The 18,235-nt window shown below is 41.7% G+C and overlaps 1 protein-coding gene across 1 annotated transcript in view; it reads right to left on the reverse strand.

Moving 5' to 3' along the window:
* LOC119647048 (lipase 1-like) overlaps positions 1-18,235 on the reverse strand; it is an 86,556-nt gene that overhangs the window by 39,003 nt on the left and 29,318 nt on the right. The window contains exons 3-4 of the mRNA XM_038047804.1: positions 11,985-12,196; positions 11,790-11,930 (exon numbers count right to left, since the gene is read on the reverse strand). Of these exons, the coding sequence (XP_037903732.1) occupies positions 11,790-11,930; positions 11,985-12,196 (353 nt within the window). The remainder of the gene's footprint in view (positions 1-11,789; positions 11,931-11,984; positions 12,197-18,235) is intronic.

Below are 18,235 nucleotides of genomic sequence, written 5' to 3' on the forward strand. Positions count from 1 at the left end.
CCCAAGTGATCCGGTCTTCAAGAAAAGATCGGGTCTCACAGATATGGGATTGCTGCGCCTGCTAAAAGACAATCTCTATCACCTTAAAATTACACTTCCGACCCGACACACATCCATATCTGCCTGCGCTCCAAAGGAGCTGGACATGTTCACGCACGTCCTGGTCAAGACGGATGCTGTCTGGAAACCGCTGCAACCTCCATACGAAGGCCCGTACCGTATTCTCGAGCGGGGTGAACATTTCTTCGCAGAATGATGGCGAACGCAGTTCCGAGTTCAGTCGCCAAAACCCCTAGGTTTCATCTGGGGGTGGAGTGATGTGGTGCAGCAGGGTTAAGAGCATTCGAAATTTATTTCGAATGTTATTAATGCGATTGTTAGATGCCACTACCGGTGTTGTCCGTGGTGGAGTAGGTTTGGAAATTAAATGTGAAAAATAACTGGAGTTTAAAAAGTAGAGTTGACAATGAATTTCCAGTCAAGCTAAACGAATTATTAAAAAATTATAAAAATTTCCGGCTAAGAGAGCCTCGCTAATTACTCCTTAATTTTGAGAGAGTCTCGCTAATTATTCCTTAACTTTATATCAATAAAATTATTTAAACTGTGATTTCCATGTTTATTTTAAAATGTCAAGGTTCCGAATCGAAAGCATTTGCTAAAGATATTCATATCCAATTTCTGGAAGAATCTAGGGCAACCAAGTCGTATCAAGACTAAATTCTCACGTATTATATGGATATATTACGTGCTAAGTACTAATGTGACAAATATCCCACTCAAATGTTTTTATAAAAGAAATACACGAAACTTTTCATACCTAAAGTGCCCAGCTTAGGGAAACACATAACTGTTTATACCTGAAATGTCTAGCGTCTTTACGATAATAGATAGTCTATAAACATATACATAATCTGATGTCTTATGTTAGTTCATGTCCATCGACGAACACTCCCTTGGCTTTCTTTTTTAAATCGGCGGTATCGAGCAAGTTAGCGGAACCAAGCTGCAGAGTGTTATAATATCGAGACCTTCTGGAGAATTGAGATACGCTCGTGTGTAAGTATTCCCGCGAAAATCATATCTAAATTATTAAGGTTTTGTTTGCAAAACAAAACCTTATTAAGTCGGTTCAATGTCTGTCTGTCTGTCACAAGCACTTTTCTCAGAAACGGCTATACCGATTGGCACGAAATTTGATGAGAAGGTGGGAACTGTGGACCGCCAGATATGCAGGGACTGATATCCTTCTACGTTGAGATTTAGGGGGGTCCCTATACATGCAAAAGGGGATACAACATCTTTTTCATCGAATATAGTCATGTTGGGTATCAGATGAAAGGCTGAAGTTTTGAGATTAGTTGGTAAGGCGGGGAGTGGGAGGGGTGGAAATTGATGATTTCTTTAACAGACCCATTCTCAGAAACTACACAACCGAAAAATCTGAAAAAATCATGAAGCTGCGTATATATGCTGTTCATGCCTCAAAATACCCTCCACATCGATATCTGCTCAAATTAAGTTAATAATAGTATACTTACAATATTATGGGCGAAATTGAGTAAAACACCCTTAAGTTTATCGCAGTGTTATAAAAGTTGGTAGTAGCATAGAAAATAAAATGAGTGATATTATAAGTTATTATAAGTTTGATCAAAATCACACTATAACTAACAAAGTTACAGTAACTCAAAGTTGACTTTACTGTGTAAATCATATTAAAGTGGGTAGTCAGACATGCTTAACGCATATACATAACGGCCTACGGACAAATGAGATAGTTCTGCACTTAAAGATACACGCAGAAGAAACAAACGAAACCTTTCATACCTGAAGCGCCGAGCTTCCGGTTCCCCGACTTGTTATTGCTACATTTTGTACGATAAAAGGAAAGAAGTAAACGGGTGGAATGCTGAAATAATCGTCCGATTCATTGGCAAAAGTTTTTCTCAACAGAATCAATTTCAAATAAGTCAAGCGATGACGGCTTTACGGTTTCTTACCAGGGCAGCGGCAAATCGTCAAACGCTGCCTCACCTCTGCCCTGGGAGCAGCGTGACCGTAGCGGCTCGCAGATGTTGAGTGCTCCTTTATATAATTCGTAGAACACGACATCCCTACGAATTATATTGAGCGCAAATCCGCCTTATTGACCAGAGCTTGCCCAGAGCTGAAAATATTCGTTTCGGGAATGATATAATTCGTAGGCATGTCGTGTTCTACGAATTAGTGATAGGATTATGAATGAGCAACAAAATTGAAGAAATCGTTCGAAAGAAGAAGAGGATTGAATTACTATGTATGGTCTGAGAGGTTAAGAAAGATTTAGTCAGCTTAAAGAGAAGGTTTTCTTCTAAACCAGTGTCGGTTTTTGGCTTCTCGCAATTTTCACCACCATTTTTCTTGATGATGATCAACGGCACAACAACCGATATCGGTACCGGGTTGAGGCCTGCCTTAATAAGGAACTCCAGACATCCCGATTTTGCGCTGAGGTTCACCAATTCGATATCCCTCAAGCTGTCTGGCATTCCGATTTACGCCATCGTTTCATCTCAGGCAGGTTCTGCCTCGTTTTCTTTTTCTACCATAGATATTGCTTTATAGATTTTCCGGCCTGGATCATCCTCATCCGTATGGATTAAGTGACCTGCCCACCGCAACCTGTTGAGCCGCATTTTATCCACAACAAGACGGTCATGATGTCACTCATAGGTTTCGTCGTTATGTAGGCTACGGAATCGTCCATCCTCATGTAGGGGGCTAACAATTCCTCGGAGGATTCTTCTCTCGAACGCGGCCAAGAGCTCGCAATTTTTTTTGCTAAGAACCCAAGTCTCCGAGGAATACATAAGGACTGGTAAGATCATTGCTTTGTATAGTAAGAGCTTTCACCCTCTGGTGAGACGTTTCGAACAAAACAGTTTTTGTAAGCTGAAATAGGCTCTGTTGGCTGCCAACAACCGTGCGCGGATTTCATCGTGTTAGCTGTTATCGGTTGTGATTTTCGACCCTAGATAGGAGAAATTTTGAACGGTCTCAAAGTTGAGGTCTCCTATCTGCATTATTTTCGTTTGACCAGTGCGATTCGACGTTGTTCGTTATTTTGGTTTTTCCACTATTTTTCTTGCTCGGGCAAATGCGTTCTCCAATTTCAAAAACAAAGCAGTACACAAGGTTCGTTGGGGACTCCCGTCTATTGTGAAGTTTTTCAGACTGTCGTTTACCCTCTCTGTAGTTTTACTCGTAGTAGGCGCCTAGCAAGGAGACTATACACAGGAGGTGAAACTTGTCAAAAAAGACAAAAAATGATTCATCCTACTTGAGGCCGAGTAAGGGTCATAGTGCGTTCTGCGCAAACGTTAATGTATTGTGTATCGTGTTTTTATAGCACTTCTGTGTGCGCGAATGCATGTAACTAAGCAACCAGCTATAAACAGCCAATACATACATACAAAATTACAATACGAAATTGATAAAATGTCATTGCAATATTTTGCGGATCGCCGCCTTTTACGATCGATTGTGGCACCAAGCCGACAAATTTCTATATGGACCGCAGCCAGATGCACTAATACCATCACACATGATGCGAAGACTTCAAGTACGAGCCTAACTGAACAGCTCCGCCCATCGGACGCTATTTTTTGTCCCGCAAAATTTTACACGACCCATCTAAAGTTTTCGAATTTTTATGTGTTTGGGTTCATCATGTAAGAAGTACAGTGAGTCCTTCAAGGTTTAACGTGAGCACCTGTCTATCCGACTTAATCCTACGGTCTTCTTAAGACACCTATTGATTCTGGGACCACAATCAGAGCCTCGGTGAGGCAAGCAACAACGGTACCAGTCTATACTAAGTGCATGGCTTAGCATTCACACTGGTGGATGCAAGACCTACCTAAATCTCTACCGAACTAAGAAGCACGGCACCCGTGCTGAAACGCAACACCACGCCGAGGCTCGAAGGTCTCTTCTCGCTTAAGGTTAACCAACAACTCACATGAAGCTCCAACTAGGGGAGCTGTGAGCTGTACTCACATACAGCGGGAGTTCACCCGAAGTATGAGAGTCTAGGGGCTATCCCCGTTCCCATGGTACCAGTACATCCCTGGTAAAGTTTCGTGACCAAATTGCCACTTCAGTTGAGTCCCCGTGCAGACTCGGGTCTGATCGCTCTGATTAGGCCTTTGGAGCATTCGCCTACTGCTTCACGGCCGGCAGACCAAAGTGAGTACAGTGTCTCCCGGTACCACCACTATGGAGGTTCTCCTCGGCTACTTGGTTTTGATTTGGCCGACAGGGTTGCCGCCCTGTCTTTCTCACTGCTACCTCTGAGCACCTTGTAAGAAATACAGTTCCGTGTTGTTTCAGTTCACTATCGGTTGAAAAATAAAGCTCAGCTCATTCCCTAATATTAGTTCGGTTTCTATTCGAGAACGCCCAGTGATTCTGCAGCCTTGTGCATCATCATTTGGAAAAGCCTAATTTGACATAGATTGTGTTTTACAGAGTACATGCCGGCCCGCCTGCTTGAAGTCTATAAATATTCGATGTACATATATCAAGGTCATATTATTTTTTATGTTTTCTATAAAACGTGGATTGATTCAAATTCTCTTCACAGTTGTCGTTTTCCGAATGCTGATTTAGTGCCATCAGGATATTATGTAATAAGGCGGCGCATTTAAAGGAGTCTTGCGGTTTTTCGTTATCAAATGTGATATCGAGAGTAGATCGCATATTCTTATTTGAATATATGAATATTTAACAGTTTAAATTATAAAGTGTGCTTTTTCCTTGACAAATCCTTTAATTATTCGATCTAAAAGCTATGATGTTGAAGATGAATTCTCATGTTCTCTATGTCTTCTCGTTTTTGAGCACAGTCTGCAATCGAGAGTTTCCATGAGAATTACATGCTGCCCAAAGGTAATTGAAATCCTGAAACGTAACTAAGACGCCTAGGGAACTCAAGGGGGCCATCCCGTGTGTAGGATCAAAGGAATCATTTTCTTTTTCTGGCATCAGTTGTATTTAGATATAGTGTAAAATATTTGGGCAAAGCGATTTCTTGATATTCGGAGTTGTTCGGAAATTACAGTGTTAAACAGGTAAAATGTCACATGCTAGCTTTTTGTCGATCGCTGCAATAAAGCGCGTATTTATCGGTCCGAATGACATCTACAAACCTAAAGGCTATCGACTAGGTATAGCAGATTAATGATCAGTTAAGATTTTATGGTTAAAAATCGCATTCTACTTTTTAAATGCGTTTTTCTCGAAACTGCATGTTGAAAATCTGCTGCCACCATAGCCCAGAATCTATCGAACGAAATTTTTTGAAGTTTTCACGACTTATTCAAAACTAAGATAATTGCCATTCATTTAGTTGATTTTGTATTCATTAAAGAAGCCTTGAAAAAACACCAAAATTTACAAACAAAAAATTAAACAAGGCACCAAAAATTTAGTTTTTATTATTTTTTAATAATTCTAGTTTGTGTACTGTGGTTAAGTCCGCACGTTAAAATGCCGTTTACTTCTTTCTTTAAGATGATCAGAGGGGCAGTACAAAAACACCTTTTTGTAGATGGGTGCATAAGTTCCTCTCTATTTCAATAATGAACTATGATATCGAGCTGGAAAAGTTACTACGCATATTCAAGATATTGTTAATAATGGTCAAATATTTTTTCACAAAAAATTTTCAAAAAAAACAAAATAAGTCGGATTGCCGGAAGTTGCACGCTTGGTGTATAAAGGTTTTATGTTTATATTATGTGAGAAACTTCTACGCACATTTTTCCATTCGTATATAGCTACAAATCAAACATATTCCTTCATATCTTTCCAAGCTACGAGATGTGCGTACATATTACAGACATAGATATTATTCTCACCCTAAACAAACAAACTGCCTATTACTGAATACTCTACATATCCATCCATATATATATTGACCGAAATTCACAACCTCCATAACTTTGTTAATAATAGTTGGATTGTTCAAGCTTAACTAATTGTGCCTTATGTCGGCCTTCATACAAATGCAAAATTTTGTCGTTCTAGCATGGGGGGGGGGGGTTTCCCGGTAAATTTCTAAAATATGCTAATATACATTATTAACTTTTTTCATACAGATTTCTAGATTTCGTTTAGATACACCACCGTAATTTTTCAGGCTTTCGATTGAATAGGTTCTGAGAACGAGACCTGTTACATTTTTTCTGGGTCATATTTTTAGGCCTCACTCCCCTACGTTTCACCAGATAGGAAATGTGGGGCCAGTTTCGAAAAGTACTAATGGTGTCCTTTCATTTGATACCGCACATGACTACATTCTGCGAAAAAAAAATTTCACCCTCCATACATAGGTATGGAGAGCCCCCTAAATTTAACAGAAAATGGCGCCACTTGCTTTATGTAAAGGGAACATCAGACCCACATCCTCTAAAATTTTCGTGACAATAGGTCCAGTCGTTTCCGACTGGGGGGTATGACAGGAAAACGGACAGACTGACATTGAATCGATTCTAATAAAGTTTTGTTTCACACAAAACTTTAAAAACGGCCCTCACACGGGATGAACCCCTTAATCGAAAAAAAGTGATTGGAGTTTAGCTCAGCAACACATCGATTGCAAAAGACTTTTGACAGAAGCAACACGGAGTGTACCTGGGGTAAATTGCACAAGATGAGCATTTCAGTGAAACAAAAAACCATTTTTAGAACGACAGATGACTGCTCCAAACATCGCGTGCTATATAGAGGTACAGTTTTGCAGAAACTCCAAATCAAGTTTGTGCCCGCTGGAGTTTCATAATGTATTGGTTCTTCTTGTAATCATATCGCACCCTCGCCGAAAGACACTTTGGTCTTTGGTGAACTATGACACTCAAATAATGTATTTGGGGAGATGAACTACCCTATTCCTCCTGAAGACATAGTATTGCAGGCGCCGATCAGTTTCTACAGCTGGGTAACATTACTTTTATCAATGGTAAAGAGAAATACCTAATTCATCCCCAGCATCAAGTATACATTCCCACAGTGCTGCTATATGGGGGGAAAGTAACTGTCACTGTTACTCGAATGCTCAAAGCTTTGGTCAATACTTGTATTCGACTTGTAAAGTATTGTGTTAATGTGCCCTTTTTATATTCGTCTCCAATAATATAATTATATTGAAATAGAAACTTTCTTGGGCATAATTATTCCCAGTAATATAAAATAGCATTTTCTAGCTTAGAACCAAATGTACTAATTATAGTGAAGTAGGATAAACATAGTATGCTGGTCCCAAGCACAGGTAAAGGAGGAGGGTTTGAGGCAACGTACTCTGTACTATCCTCAGTAAAACAAAAATAAAATGCTGAGATCAGGGAAAGAGATAAATAGAGTATAGTTGGAGTTATTCTACTATGCTAAATCCTACCTGATCTCTCTTGGTGACAGGCCCCGCGACAGGTCGACCAAGAAAATGCATAGAATGTCGTTACAAACATGATGATCGGATTAAGTCACAAGCCTCGGAGAAATGCTAGGGCGTCCACCTCAGTCGACGCGGCAGGACGGGCCCCGGTCCTGTCGAGAAATGGGCAAGGGTTCTTGACGCTTGGAAGGCGTCAGGACGTAAGCAAGTTAGTCCGCACACAACGAACAAAACAAATACGTGTCTGCACGCTAAATGTTGGTACCCTAACTGGAAAGACCGAGGAACTCGCAAGAGCCCTTCGGACAAGGTGCATTGACATCTGCGCTCTGCAAGAAACCCGATGGTCTGATTCCAAAAGCTGCGACATTGAACGCGAACGCGGTAAAAATGGCTACAAACTTCTCTATTTTGGTAACCCACACACTCAATATGGTGTTGGCATTGCCATCTCAGAGGGTTTCCGTGATGCCATTAAAGAAGTCGAACGATTTGATGATCGGCTGATGAAGCTCACCATTATATCAGCTGATCGCACTATTCACTTCTTCACCGCGTATGCACCACAGACAGGCCGACCTGATGCCGAGAGAGATGCCTTCTGGCAACTTCTCGATGAAAAGACTTGTCACGTGCCTGCTGACGATTACATAATCATTGCCGGCGACCTTAATGGTCATGTGGGTGAAAAGGCAGACGGTAACAGGTGCCATGGGGGAAAGGGGTTCGGAGCGCGCAACGAAGGTGGCGAGCGTATAATCGATTTTGCGGACACCCATGACCTTGTACTTATGAATACATGGTTCATCAAACGATTGTCTCATCTTCCCACATTTTATAGTGGGAACAATAAAACGCAAATCGACTATATTCTCATAAGACGTCAACATTTTACCACTGTCACTGATTGCAAAGTTGTTCCCTATGAGACCATCGCACCTCAACATCGGCCGTTGATTGCCGTCCTGCGAATTAAGCCACCGATAAAACGGCGTGAGGAACGCACTGGCCCGCCGCGCATTAAATGGTGGCGATTTGGTGAGAAGAACGAAGAAACGGTCTACTCATACGATTGCCAACCATTACGAATGTGGAAGAATCATGGAACCAAATGAAAGACACGATCCACAAAGCGGCCTCTGCAATCCTCGGGGTCACCAAGCCGGATAAGCGGTACATCAACCGAGATACCTGGCTTTGGAATGATGATGTTGAAATGAAGGTCCGTGAAAAGAAACGCCTCTACCACAAACTTCTCGACGATAAAACGCCTGCTAATTGGCAAATTTATAAGAATGCCAACCGGGAAGCAAAGAAAGCGGTCGCTGTCACCCGAGCGAACCATTTCAAAAATCTTTACGATAAACTGGACACTCGGGATGGCGAGAGAGATCTGTATCGACTTGCTAAAAGCCGTGATGAACGCACACAGGATATCGAACACTTCTGTTGTGTTAATGACAAGAACGGTACTTTGCTTACCAACCGTCGAGCCGCAACGGATAGATGGCGAGAATACTTCGAGCAGATTTCAACTGAAGAATTTGCTCATCCTCCACTTCCACAATCATTGCCGATATTTGGAGCAGTTCCACTAGTCAGCGCAACTGAAGTCGAGGAGGCAATAAAACAAATGAAATCGGGGAAAGCAACAGGACCTGACGACATCGCATCTGAGCTCTGGAAAGCGAAGAGCTGGGACCCAACACTGTGGCTCAGTGAATTCTTTAACCGGGTTATTCAGGAAGGAAGAACACCATCTGACTGGCAAGAAAGTACCACTGTTCCAATATGGAAAAAGAAAGGTAGCCCAGCAGAATGTTCAAATTACCGTCCGATCCGGTTACTTTCCCATACCATGAAGATTTTTGAACGCATTCTTGACAACCGTATTCGCGAAATCGTTGAAATAACCGTGAATCAAGCCGGATTTGTCAAGAACTGCGGAACTACTGACGCAATACACGCGCGGTTACTCATGGAGAAACAACGTGAGAAGCATCGCCCTCTTTACATTGCCTTTCTGGATCTAGAGAAAGCGTTTGACCGTGTACCACACGAACTCATCTGGTATGCTTTACGACAACACTTCGTGCCAGAAGAACTCGTGCGCTGGGTTCAATTGCTCTACCACGATCCGAAAAGTAAAGTTCGAAGTATGGCGGGTGTATCAAAACCGCTTCGTGTCTCTGTTGGAGTTCATCAAGGAAGTGCCCTCTCACCACTCCTCTTTGTCCTTGTTATGGACAGCGTCACACGGGATATCCAACGTCCAGCGCCATACACACTGCTTTATGCAGATGATGTTTTCCTAGCATCTGATAGCAAAAACGATCTGGAGCAACTTGTTCAAAAATGGAATGATCGCCTCATGCAACACGGTCTCAGATTGAATTTAAACAAAACTGAATTTTTGACGACCGATCCCCATGAAACAGGCACAATCACTGTCAGCGGCAGTGATCTGCCCAGATCTGAGCGATTTAAATACCTCGAGTCAACGCTATCAGCCAATGGAGAGCTGCGTTATGAAATTGCTTCACGCATTAACGCAACCTGGATGAAGTGGCGTTCCACAACTGGTGTCCTTTGTGATCGACGTATCAACGAACGTCTCAAATCTAAAATTTACCGCAATGTTGTCCGTCCAGTCGCTCTCTATGGTTCTGAGTGTTGGCCGACCATAAAAGACAATGAACGGCGTCTCGCGGTAATGGAGACGAAGATGCTACGTTGGACTAGTGGCGTCACACGTTTAGATCACATCCGAAATGAGGATATCCGCGATCGTTATGGGGTTGCACCGATCGTGGAAAAGTTGCGAGAGAGGCGTCTTCGATGATATGGTCACGCAATTCGTGCAAACGAAAATTCACTTGCAAAGATTGGTCTGAACATCGAAGTCGATGGTAAACGACCAAAAGGCAGACCTAAGCAACGGTGGCTTGATACGCTGGATGGGGATTTGAAAGCCTCGAGATTGCACCCAGATCAGGCATTCGATAGAGCCAAATGGCGAAGCCGATCACGACGAGCCGACCCCGCTTGTGAACGGGACAAAGGCTGAAGAAAAAGAAGAAGAAGGATAAACAAGTCGGGAAACCGGAAGCTGGACGGTTCAGGTATGAAAGGTTTTGCGTATTTCTTTTATAAAGACATTTGAGTGTGAATTTTTCCCATTCGTACGTAACACGTAATATTCGCATATATTATGTGAGAATATTCACTTTCCGGTGAAATTAACATTCAAAATCTTAAATTTCCAAAGAAGTGGCAACTTTGACCTATTATAACTTTGTTAGTAACAGTACGATTTTCACCAAACTTGGTTAGATCAAGCTTCATATTATAACCTACATTGCTGTACGTGGCGCTAGGATGAACTTAAGGGTAGTCCTGCAGCCAATTACTAAAAGTTGTAGTAATATACCATTATTATTTGAAGGGATATCGGTGTGGAAGGTAGCATCTTGATTTTTTCAGATTTTTCCTTTGGGCAGTTTCTGAGAATGGCTCAGTTAAATAAATGATCACTTTCGACCCCCCGGTACTCCCCGCTTTTCCAACAAATGTCAAAACTAAGCCCAGCTTTGGAAAGTACTAATGATACCTTTCATTTGATGACTATATTTATTGAAAAAAATGTACACCCCCTTTTGCCTGTATGGAGACCCCCTAAAATTCAACGTAAAAGGATGTAACTCACTACATGCGTGAGCATTCACAGTTCCAACCTTGCCACCAAATTTGGTGTCAATCGCTGTTACAGTCTTCGAGAAAAATGCGTGTGACGGACAGACAGACAAGCAGACAGACCTTAAAAATTAAGCAGGTCAGAAAATTGTCACAGGAACTCCACCTGCCTATTCACAAAATAGTTAATTTACAATTGAGCTAGGCTAAAACAAAAACATGAAAGCAGTGAATCACTTTTGTAAGTAACAAGTCGGAATACCAGCTGGATTCTTCGGGTATAAAGGTTTTTGTTCATCTTGCTTGCGAAATAGCTAAAAAATATTCCTTGATGTAACCAACGCATCGTTCATATGAGTTCTCCTTATATGATGGTAACGTCATACAGGACTTAGATTGTGATAAATTTATGTGAAATAGAAAATTTTGACATTCTGTAGCTTTGTTAATAATAGTTGGATTTTCTTCAAAACTTCCTTAAAAAAAAATGCATTATTTTATTACTTATAATGGTAGAAAATTTTGTGTCAATGGAAGCTAACTTAGGGACAAAATTGAAAATGCCCTGAAGGCAGCATCGCATCTTTTCAAAATGCACTTTCGGTTGTTCAGATATGATAATTTCTAACGAAATTTTATTACACACTGGCGGTATACGTACCTCTCGAAATCTATTGAATATCCTGGCGTAAGGAGTTTTAATATGCGTCATGAATGCTACAGGAGCCAAAGCTTGCATGAGGATTATTTTTTTGTTAAATTCTGGCCGCCGACTGCACATCACAAAAAAAGACGTAGTACCCTTGAATGTAGACATGTTAACGTTAAATTGTCGCAGCCACGTGTGTTAACCTACCTGCGAATGACCAGCATAGAAAAGTTTTTGATATTCTGTAGCGTTAAGTATGTAGTCGATCATTGCTGGCAAATCATATATTCCTATCTCATGCCAACTAAACTGCCAGAAATCTTTCTCCTTTGGATTTAACGATTTATGCTTTTTGGAGTATCTATTGCCTCGAGCATTGCCTAACCAGACGTCATACCCAAGGTCCCAAAGTAAGTAACCTGAAAAAATCCGTCAAGGAAGTTTTGTAACACATATTAGTAGTGCAGCATACTGCATCATATGATCTACTTTTGTTTTCTATCCTGTAAATGCTTCTAATCTTTATACGTTCTTCAGATAGTGGAAGAACTTGGTCGGCGCACAGACTCTCCACTCGAACGCACTATGATTGGAAGGCGAAAGTGGCAGTCGATAGGTCAGACATTAAGGACGGTCAACGATTGCATTGCCAGCTACGCCATACAATTCAATTCAGTCTCCTAAGATCCTCGACGAATGAATCGCTCCAAAGGCAATTGGCACAGAATAGTGAAGGAGGGGTGCAAGCGTCTTGGAAAGTCGTTGTGGGGGGGGGGGGGGGGGGGGGGCGCTGAAGCGCATTTCTGGTAACCAGTCGATGTGCTGTACCCCACTAAGGGGTGTATGTTTTTAAAATAGAGAGTGACAGGGGACAATACTTATTAATGTTAAGATAGCTACTAAATAGGGAATTTTGATTCATATGCTATTAGCGCCTACGTCAACCGTACCTAAGTATTATAACAACCCATTTTGGGGGGGGGTAGACCACCTTTTCACTTTTAATACTGTTGCTTTCTCAGCTCTTCGAATTATAGGAATTCTGCCCTCCTCCTTTTCAAACGAACTTAGGAGTTGTTTGAAGGTTTTGTAATTTCCGCAAAACTTTTTTGTATCCACTAGCCAAACTTGCAGTTGTATTCTATTTTATAAGCTCCGTTTACAAAGCCAAAGTTCGTTTTTTTAGAGCGTGGTGTAGACAGTTGATGACCGCTAGAAATAATACCCATAGCGATTGTTTTCCAATTGAAACGATGATATTGAACATCCGAATGCCATAATTATCAACGAATTCGCCTATTCACTCTAGAATTAAGGAAACGGATCACAATTACAACATTAAGGAAAGTAACATTGGAAAGACCAAGAAGGCCTTCAACATACGAGGGAGGAAAATAATTAGGAAACTAAAGAACAGAGGCACATAAAAAGCGGACAAGGAGGACAAGAGTAAAGAATGAAAGACAACCTTGACCTTACCAAAAACTCTGGAGCGATTCCCTATCACAACTCATAAAGAAGATGGACAGAGGAGGAATCCCAACCAATTGCGGAAACGACACCCTGAAGGTCAAACCCAGTACTTCCTGATATCAAAAGGCTCCCCAAGATCCATAAACCAGACAAAGCCGCTTCCACAAAAATGTCACCACGCATTAAATAGCCACTCAGAAGATTACATTAAGAACAAAATGGTCCAAAATGAAAAGGTAAGATAAATAATATCTGGATCTGTTCAGAATTGGCAAGGTAGAAAATTGTTTAATTTTTAATATAATAATCCATCCATATTGGATCAGGACCTTGAAGTGTGTTAGAGGACTTCTTTCAAGACCGTAACGGTACACTACAGGATTACAGTACCTTGTAGGAGGCAATGTGGTCAGCATTGCGCTCGCCCGAGATTATTACCCTGATTTCACTCAGGTACTCATTCACAGCTCAGTCGACTGATATCCTACGTCAAATCACGCCTTCCCATATTTTCGGAAGGCGTAATGAAAGGGACCAAACACATTCTAGAGGTCGTCAGACTGAACAGATAGCCCCACGAAATGATTCATAATTTGATCAGTAAACAAAAGATAACAAACAAAAAACCAAACCAAGAAACAGAAGGAACTCCCCAATACCTCTAGTTCCCGGGAAGGGGTTGGTTGTTCTTTAGCTAAAGAACCAAATTTGAAGCGTAGACCTTTGTAAAAAATAACTTTTTAATCAACCCAAATTGAAATCTTTTCTAATCCCGATTGCTTTCCAATTTTCACGGCCGCCCAGTTAAATTGCACACGATGTAGCTTCGCGACTTACACGCTTCGTACAAGAGTGGTTGCATAATCGAGGAAACCAACGCAAAGTGATTTGAATGAAAAGTCGCTTGCAACTGCGTGTACACTATATGACGGTTGGAGCAGAAGAGACCGGTTGGTTTCCCATGCGGTCCCTCTGTCTCCAACCATGAGAGGGGAGAGCACCGCTGGCTCAGGCAGCAAAACATATCCGCATTGACCCTTCAAAAGCCGACACAGGATATTAGACACTTCTTTTGTGTCGATGACAAAAATGGTATTTTGCTAACCGTCCTACGAGCGGCGACGGATAGATAATGGGGATATTTCGAACATATTTTATTGTTTGTTTATTGTCTATTTCCACGAGCACGGTTGACATTTAGAGCAATTTTATCTGTTAGCGCGACTAAAGTAGAAGAAGCAATCTAACGAGTCAAATCGAAGAAACTAACAGAATCTGCCGAGTTGATAAGAGTTTCCACTGGATATCGTCACTAAATCTGCCATGATCTTATATTCAACTGAAGGAACTGGCACAGCCTAAAAGCCATATAGTGATGGTATCCTGATTTTTTTCAGACTTTTCGGTTGAATAGTTTCTGAGAACGGGTTCTTGAATAATTGACTCTTTTCTGACCCCCGCACTCCTCCCCTTGGCAACCGATATCAGAACTAATATCTTCCTGGTGAAGTATTAATCGGTATCTTTCATTTGATACCACACGTGACTATATTGAGTTGAAAGAAAAGATGTACGTTCCTGTTTTACATATATAGTCCAGGTCGCTATCGTAACCGAAGGCTTTGAATTGTGACTGGTTGTCGGATACCAGTCGACTCCGCTGTGAATGAGTGCCTAAATCAACTCAGGGTATTAATCACGGACGAGTACAATCTTAACCACATGAAGAATCCCGAAATAGGTTTGTCCTCCAAATCACTTGATGAGGACATTTTTCTGGAGGTAAGGCGGCTGAATACCGAGACTGCTACTACTGGAAATACTTATTCAAAACCGCAACTGATGGAATACTGAAATAGCGAAATGACTGCAGGTCATAAGCGGTGGAGTATCGTGAAGAGTTAAAATGCTGCAAAGCGAGTTTGTGATGAGGCAGATCCTGGCCCACGTGGTATCGGCACAGGTCGTTAATTTAGGAAAGGTAAAAAGATACGTGTGTGTGTGTTTGTCCGCCATGAGAGGAGGCATAGTATGTGAACGTACCTGCAACGTAGTCGTTGATTGTACTTCACTTCCCCGTCTAAAGAAATATCCCAGATACGTTTATGTTTCACAAGACTTTCGTTAGAGGGTGTTATGGTACCCGCTGCAATCGAAACCCACATAAAAAATACTACATAGATTAGTTCTGGAAAAGAGGCGTTGAGTATAGTGGCATTAAGGCTCCGTCACCCGCCATTATAAGAAGCTTCTTCCCAGTTTTTAATAGCAGCATAAGCCAATGCCACTGACAAACCAATTGCTGGCCACGGTCTGGGCATGGGAAAAATTGTACCCTCCTTTGCTAAAGTGTCCAACATTTCATTTCTCTTTACACCACAGTGGCCAGGTTGCCAGAGTAATTCCCTCCTTCCACCTGCAAGTCTTCTTGCTTTTCGACAGGATTAGCTTCGAAGTATATTTGTTTGATTCTGACAAGAAAAGTTTGGGGTATTTAACAGCATTTAGGCACTGCTATCTGTCATTATTCTATTTTGAGTTTAGTTCCGATCAGGGGGATTGGACCTCCTCCTACTGAGGCATTCCAACTACATCACACTGACCAGCTACACAGAATAGTTCCGCCATATTAAATCTCGAAATAGAATTCATGGGTTTTTACATTCCTTAACGACTTTGGAGGTGATCAAAAGACTACTTAACGCCCTCAGTGCAGCCTGGCCATCTCTGCCAATTGCAATACTCCTGCCCTTAAATCGTTCGTCAATCACCCAGGTTGTCGCTCTTGGATTCGCATACACTTCAACTAGGAAAACCGTTGAATATTACCTCACGGGAAAAGCTAACTCCTCGTTTCTATTTTACAAGTGTGCCACAATGTTGTCCTATTTTTAAGCTATTGGTGTAGAGGACTTCAGTATATCCACCCATGCATTATTTTGGTTCGTCCCAGTTTCCTCTACGTTTAAAAATAACTTCATATTTTCTACCAAATGGATGTATGGGGACCCGAGAAACGGGAGGGGTTGTAAAAACTGGATAAGTTTTCCCAATATCTCTTCCAATGCTCTGTAAACCTCAGGTATACGTATGATAAAATCGGACAATATTACTTTTTAATTTATTTTTAATAAGGGGCACTCAGGTTTCTTCTTTCGCTTTAACCTTTGTCTCGTTTACAAGCAGAGTCAGTTCATATTTATCGGTTGCGCGATGAAAGGCCTGATCTATATGCATTCGCGGAGCTTTCAAATCCCCTATCCATCAGCGTATCAAGCCACCGTTGTTTCGACCACCCTTTTGGTCGCATATTATCGACTTCGATATTCATCTTGCAAGTGAATTCTCGTTAGCGTGAATTAGATGACCATACTACCTAGGGGTTGTTGTAGAGCATTCCAGATAAGTTCGTGTGGCACACGGTCAAACGCCTTCTCCAGACCCCGAAGTATTTAGAAGGACGATGCTTCTCACTGTGTTTCTTCATGAGGATCCGCGCAGGATGCATTGCGTCAGCAGTTCCGCAGTTCTTGACAAACCCGGCTTGATTCACGGTTGCTTCAATGATTTCGCGTATACGTTTGCCTAGAAACAGCAACCATATTGAAACTGTGGTACTTTCTTGCCAGTCAAATGGTGTTTCACCTTCCCCAGTAACCCGATTGAGAATTCACTGGGCTACAGTGTTGGATCCCAGCTCTTCGTTTTCCAGAACTCAGATGCGATGTCGTCAAGTCCTGTTGCTTTCCAAAATTTCATTCGTTTTATTGCATTCACGAATTCAGTTGCACTAACTGGTCGAACTGCTCCAAATGCCGGCAGTGCTTGTGGAAGTGAAGGATGAACAAATTCTTCAGTTGAAATATCTATCTTTCGTGGTCTCGTGGTCAAGTTGTTTTACACCGAGTATTGTCATGTGAACTATCAAATCAAAGGTCTCAATTAATAGTTTGCGAAACCGGCATCATTGGTTGCAAAGAGGAGGAGCGCGAGGGCCAGAGAAGCGTCAGTTACTTCAAGGACCCCTTCTCAGAAAGTGCCCAACCCAAATATCGAATAAGAAATATGGTGGTTCATGTACATGGTATCTAGGCTTGAAAATGCTCTCCATAACGACACCTGAATAAATAAAGTGAATAATAGTATATTGCAATATTTATTAATTAATTAATTATTTGCGTGTTGGAGGTTTCCTTTGGACATATTTATTTCACCTTTTTTAATCGCGCATTTTAACCCAATATCAGAATTCAGATCAGTTTTAGCAAGAACTAATCAAGTCCTTTCATTTGATATCCCGCATGACTATATTCAAACCTTTGCATGTACGGAGAGTTCCCTTCAAATTCAACACAAAATGGCGCCACACGCTGCATGTAAAGGGACATTCAGACCACATGTTATCACCAATCCATGACAATCCGTTTGCCAGATTTCGCGTAAATCGGGTGTGACAGACAGACGGACAGATGGACATTCAACCGATTTTAATAAGGTTTCGTTTAACACAAACTCTCAAAAAGATGATGAACAAACTAAAGCGCCTAGAACTATCCCGCATGATTTACACAATCTCTAAGTTCAAAGCAACCATCAGTGGGGGGGGGGGGTGTTGGTCCGTGGTTTTTATCTTTTTTGACTTCTGTCCGAGTTTTTGACTCAAATATTTCTACCTGCGTCTATTGTTTCTCCATAAATGTCATATATATATAGTTAAAAAAGCCCACGGACCCTCTTCCCGCCCAACCGGACCGAGGGGCGACCAACCTAAGGATGGGCTGAAGGCAACATCCAAAGGCCCGCATCACAGCGATGATGCGTTTTAACGCAAAGTGTGTGCGACCATGCGTAAATGTATTACTACATCCCGAATGTCGCAAACACTTCAGCCAATGACGCGGAGGTTCTACACTACAGAGACATGGATCTTATATCGAAGACAGTGCGGATCAAGTCTGAAACCCATTAGGTCAGATTGTTACCGG

Source organism: Hermetia illucens, chromosome 1, assembly GCF_905115235.1.
Source record: "Hermetia illucens chromosome 1, iHerIll2.2.curated.20191125, whole genome shotgun sequence".
Lineage (NCBI taxonomy): Eukaryota > Metazoa > Arthropoda > Insecta > Diptera > Stratiomyidae > Hermetia > Hermetia illucens.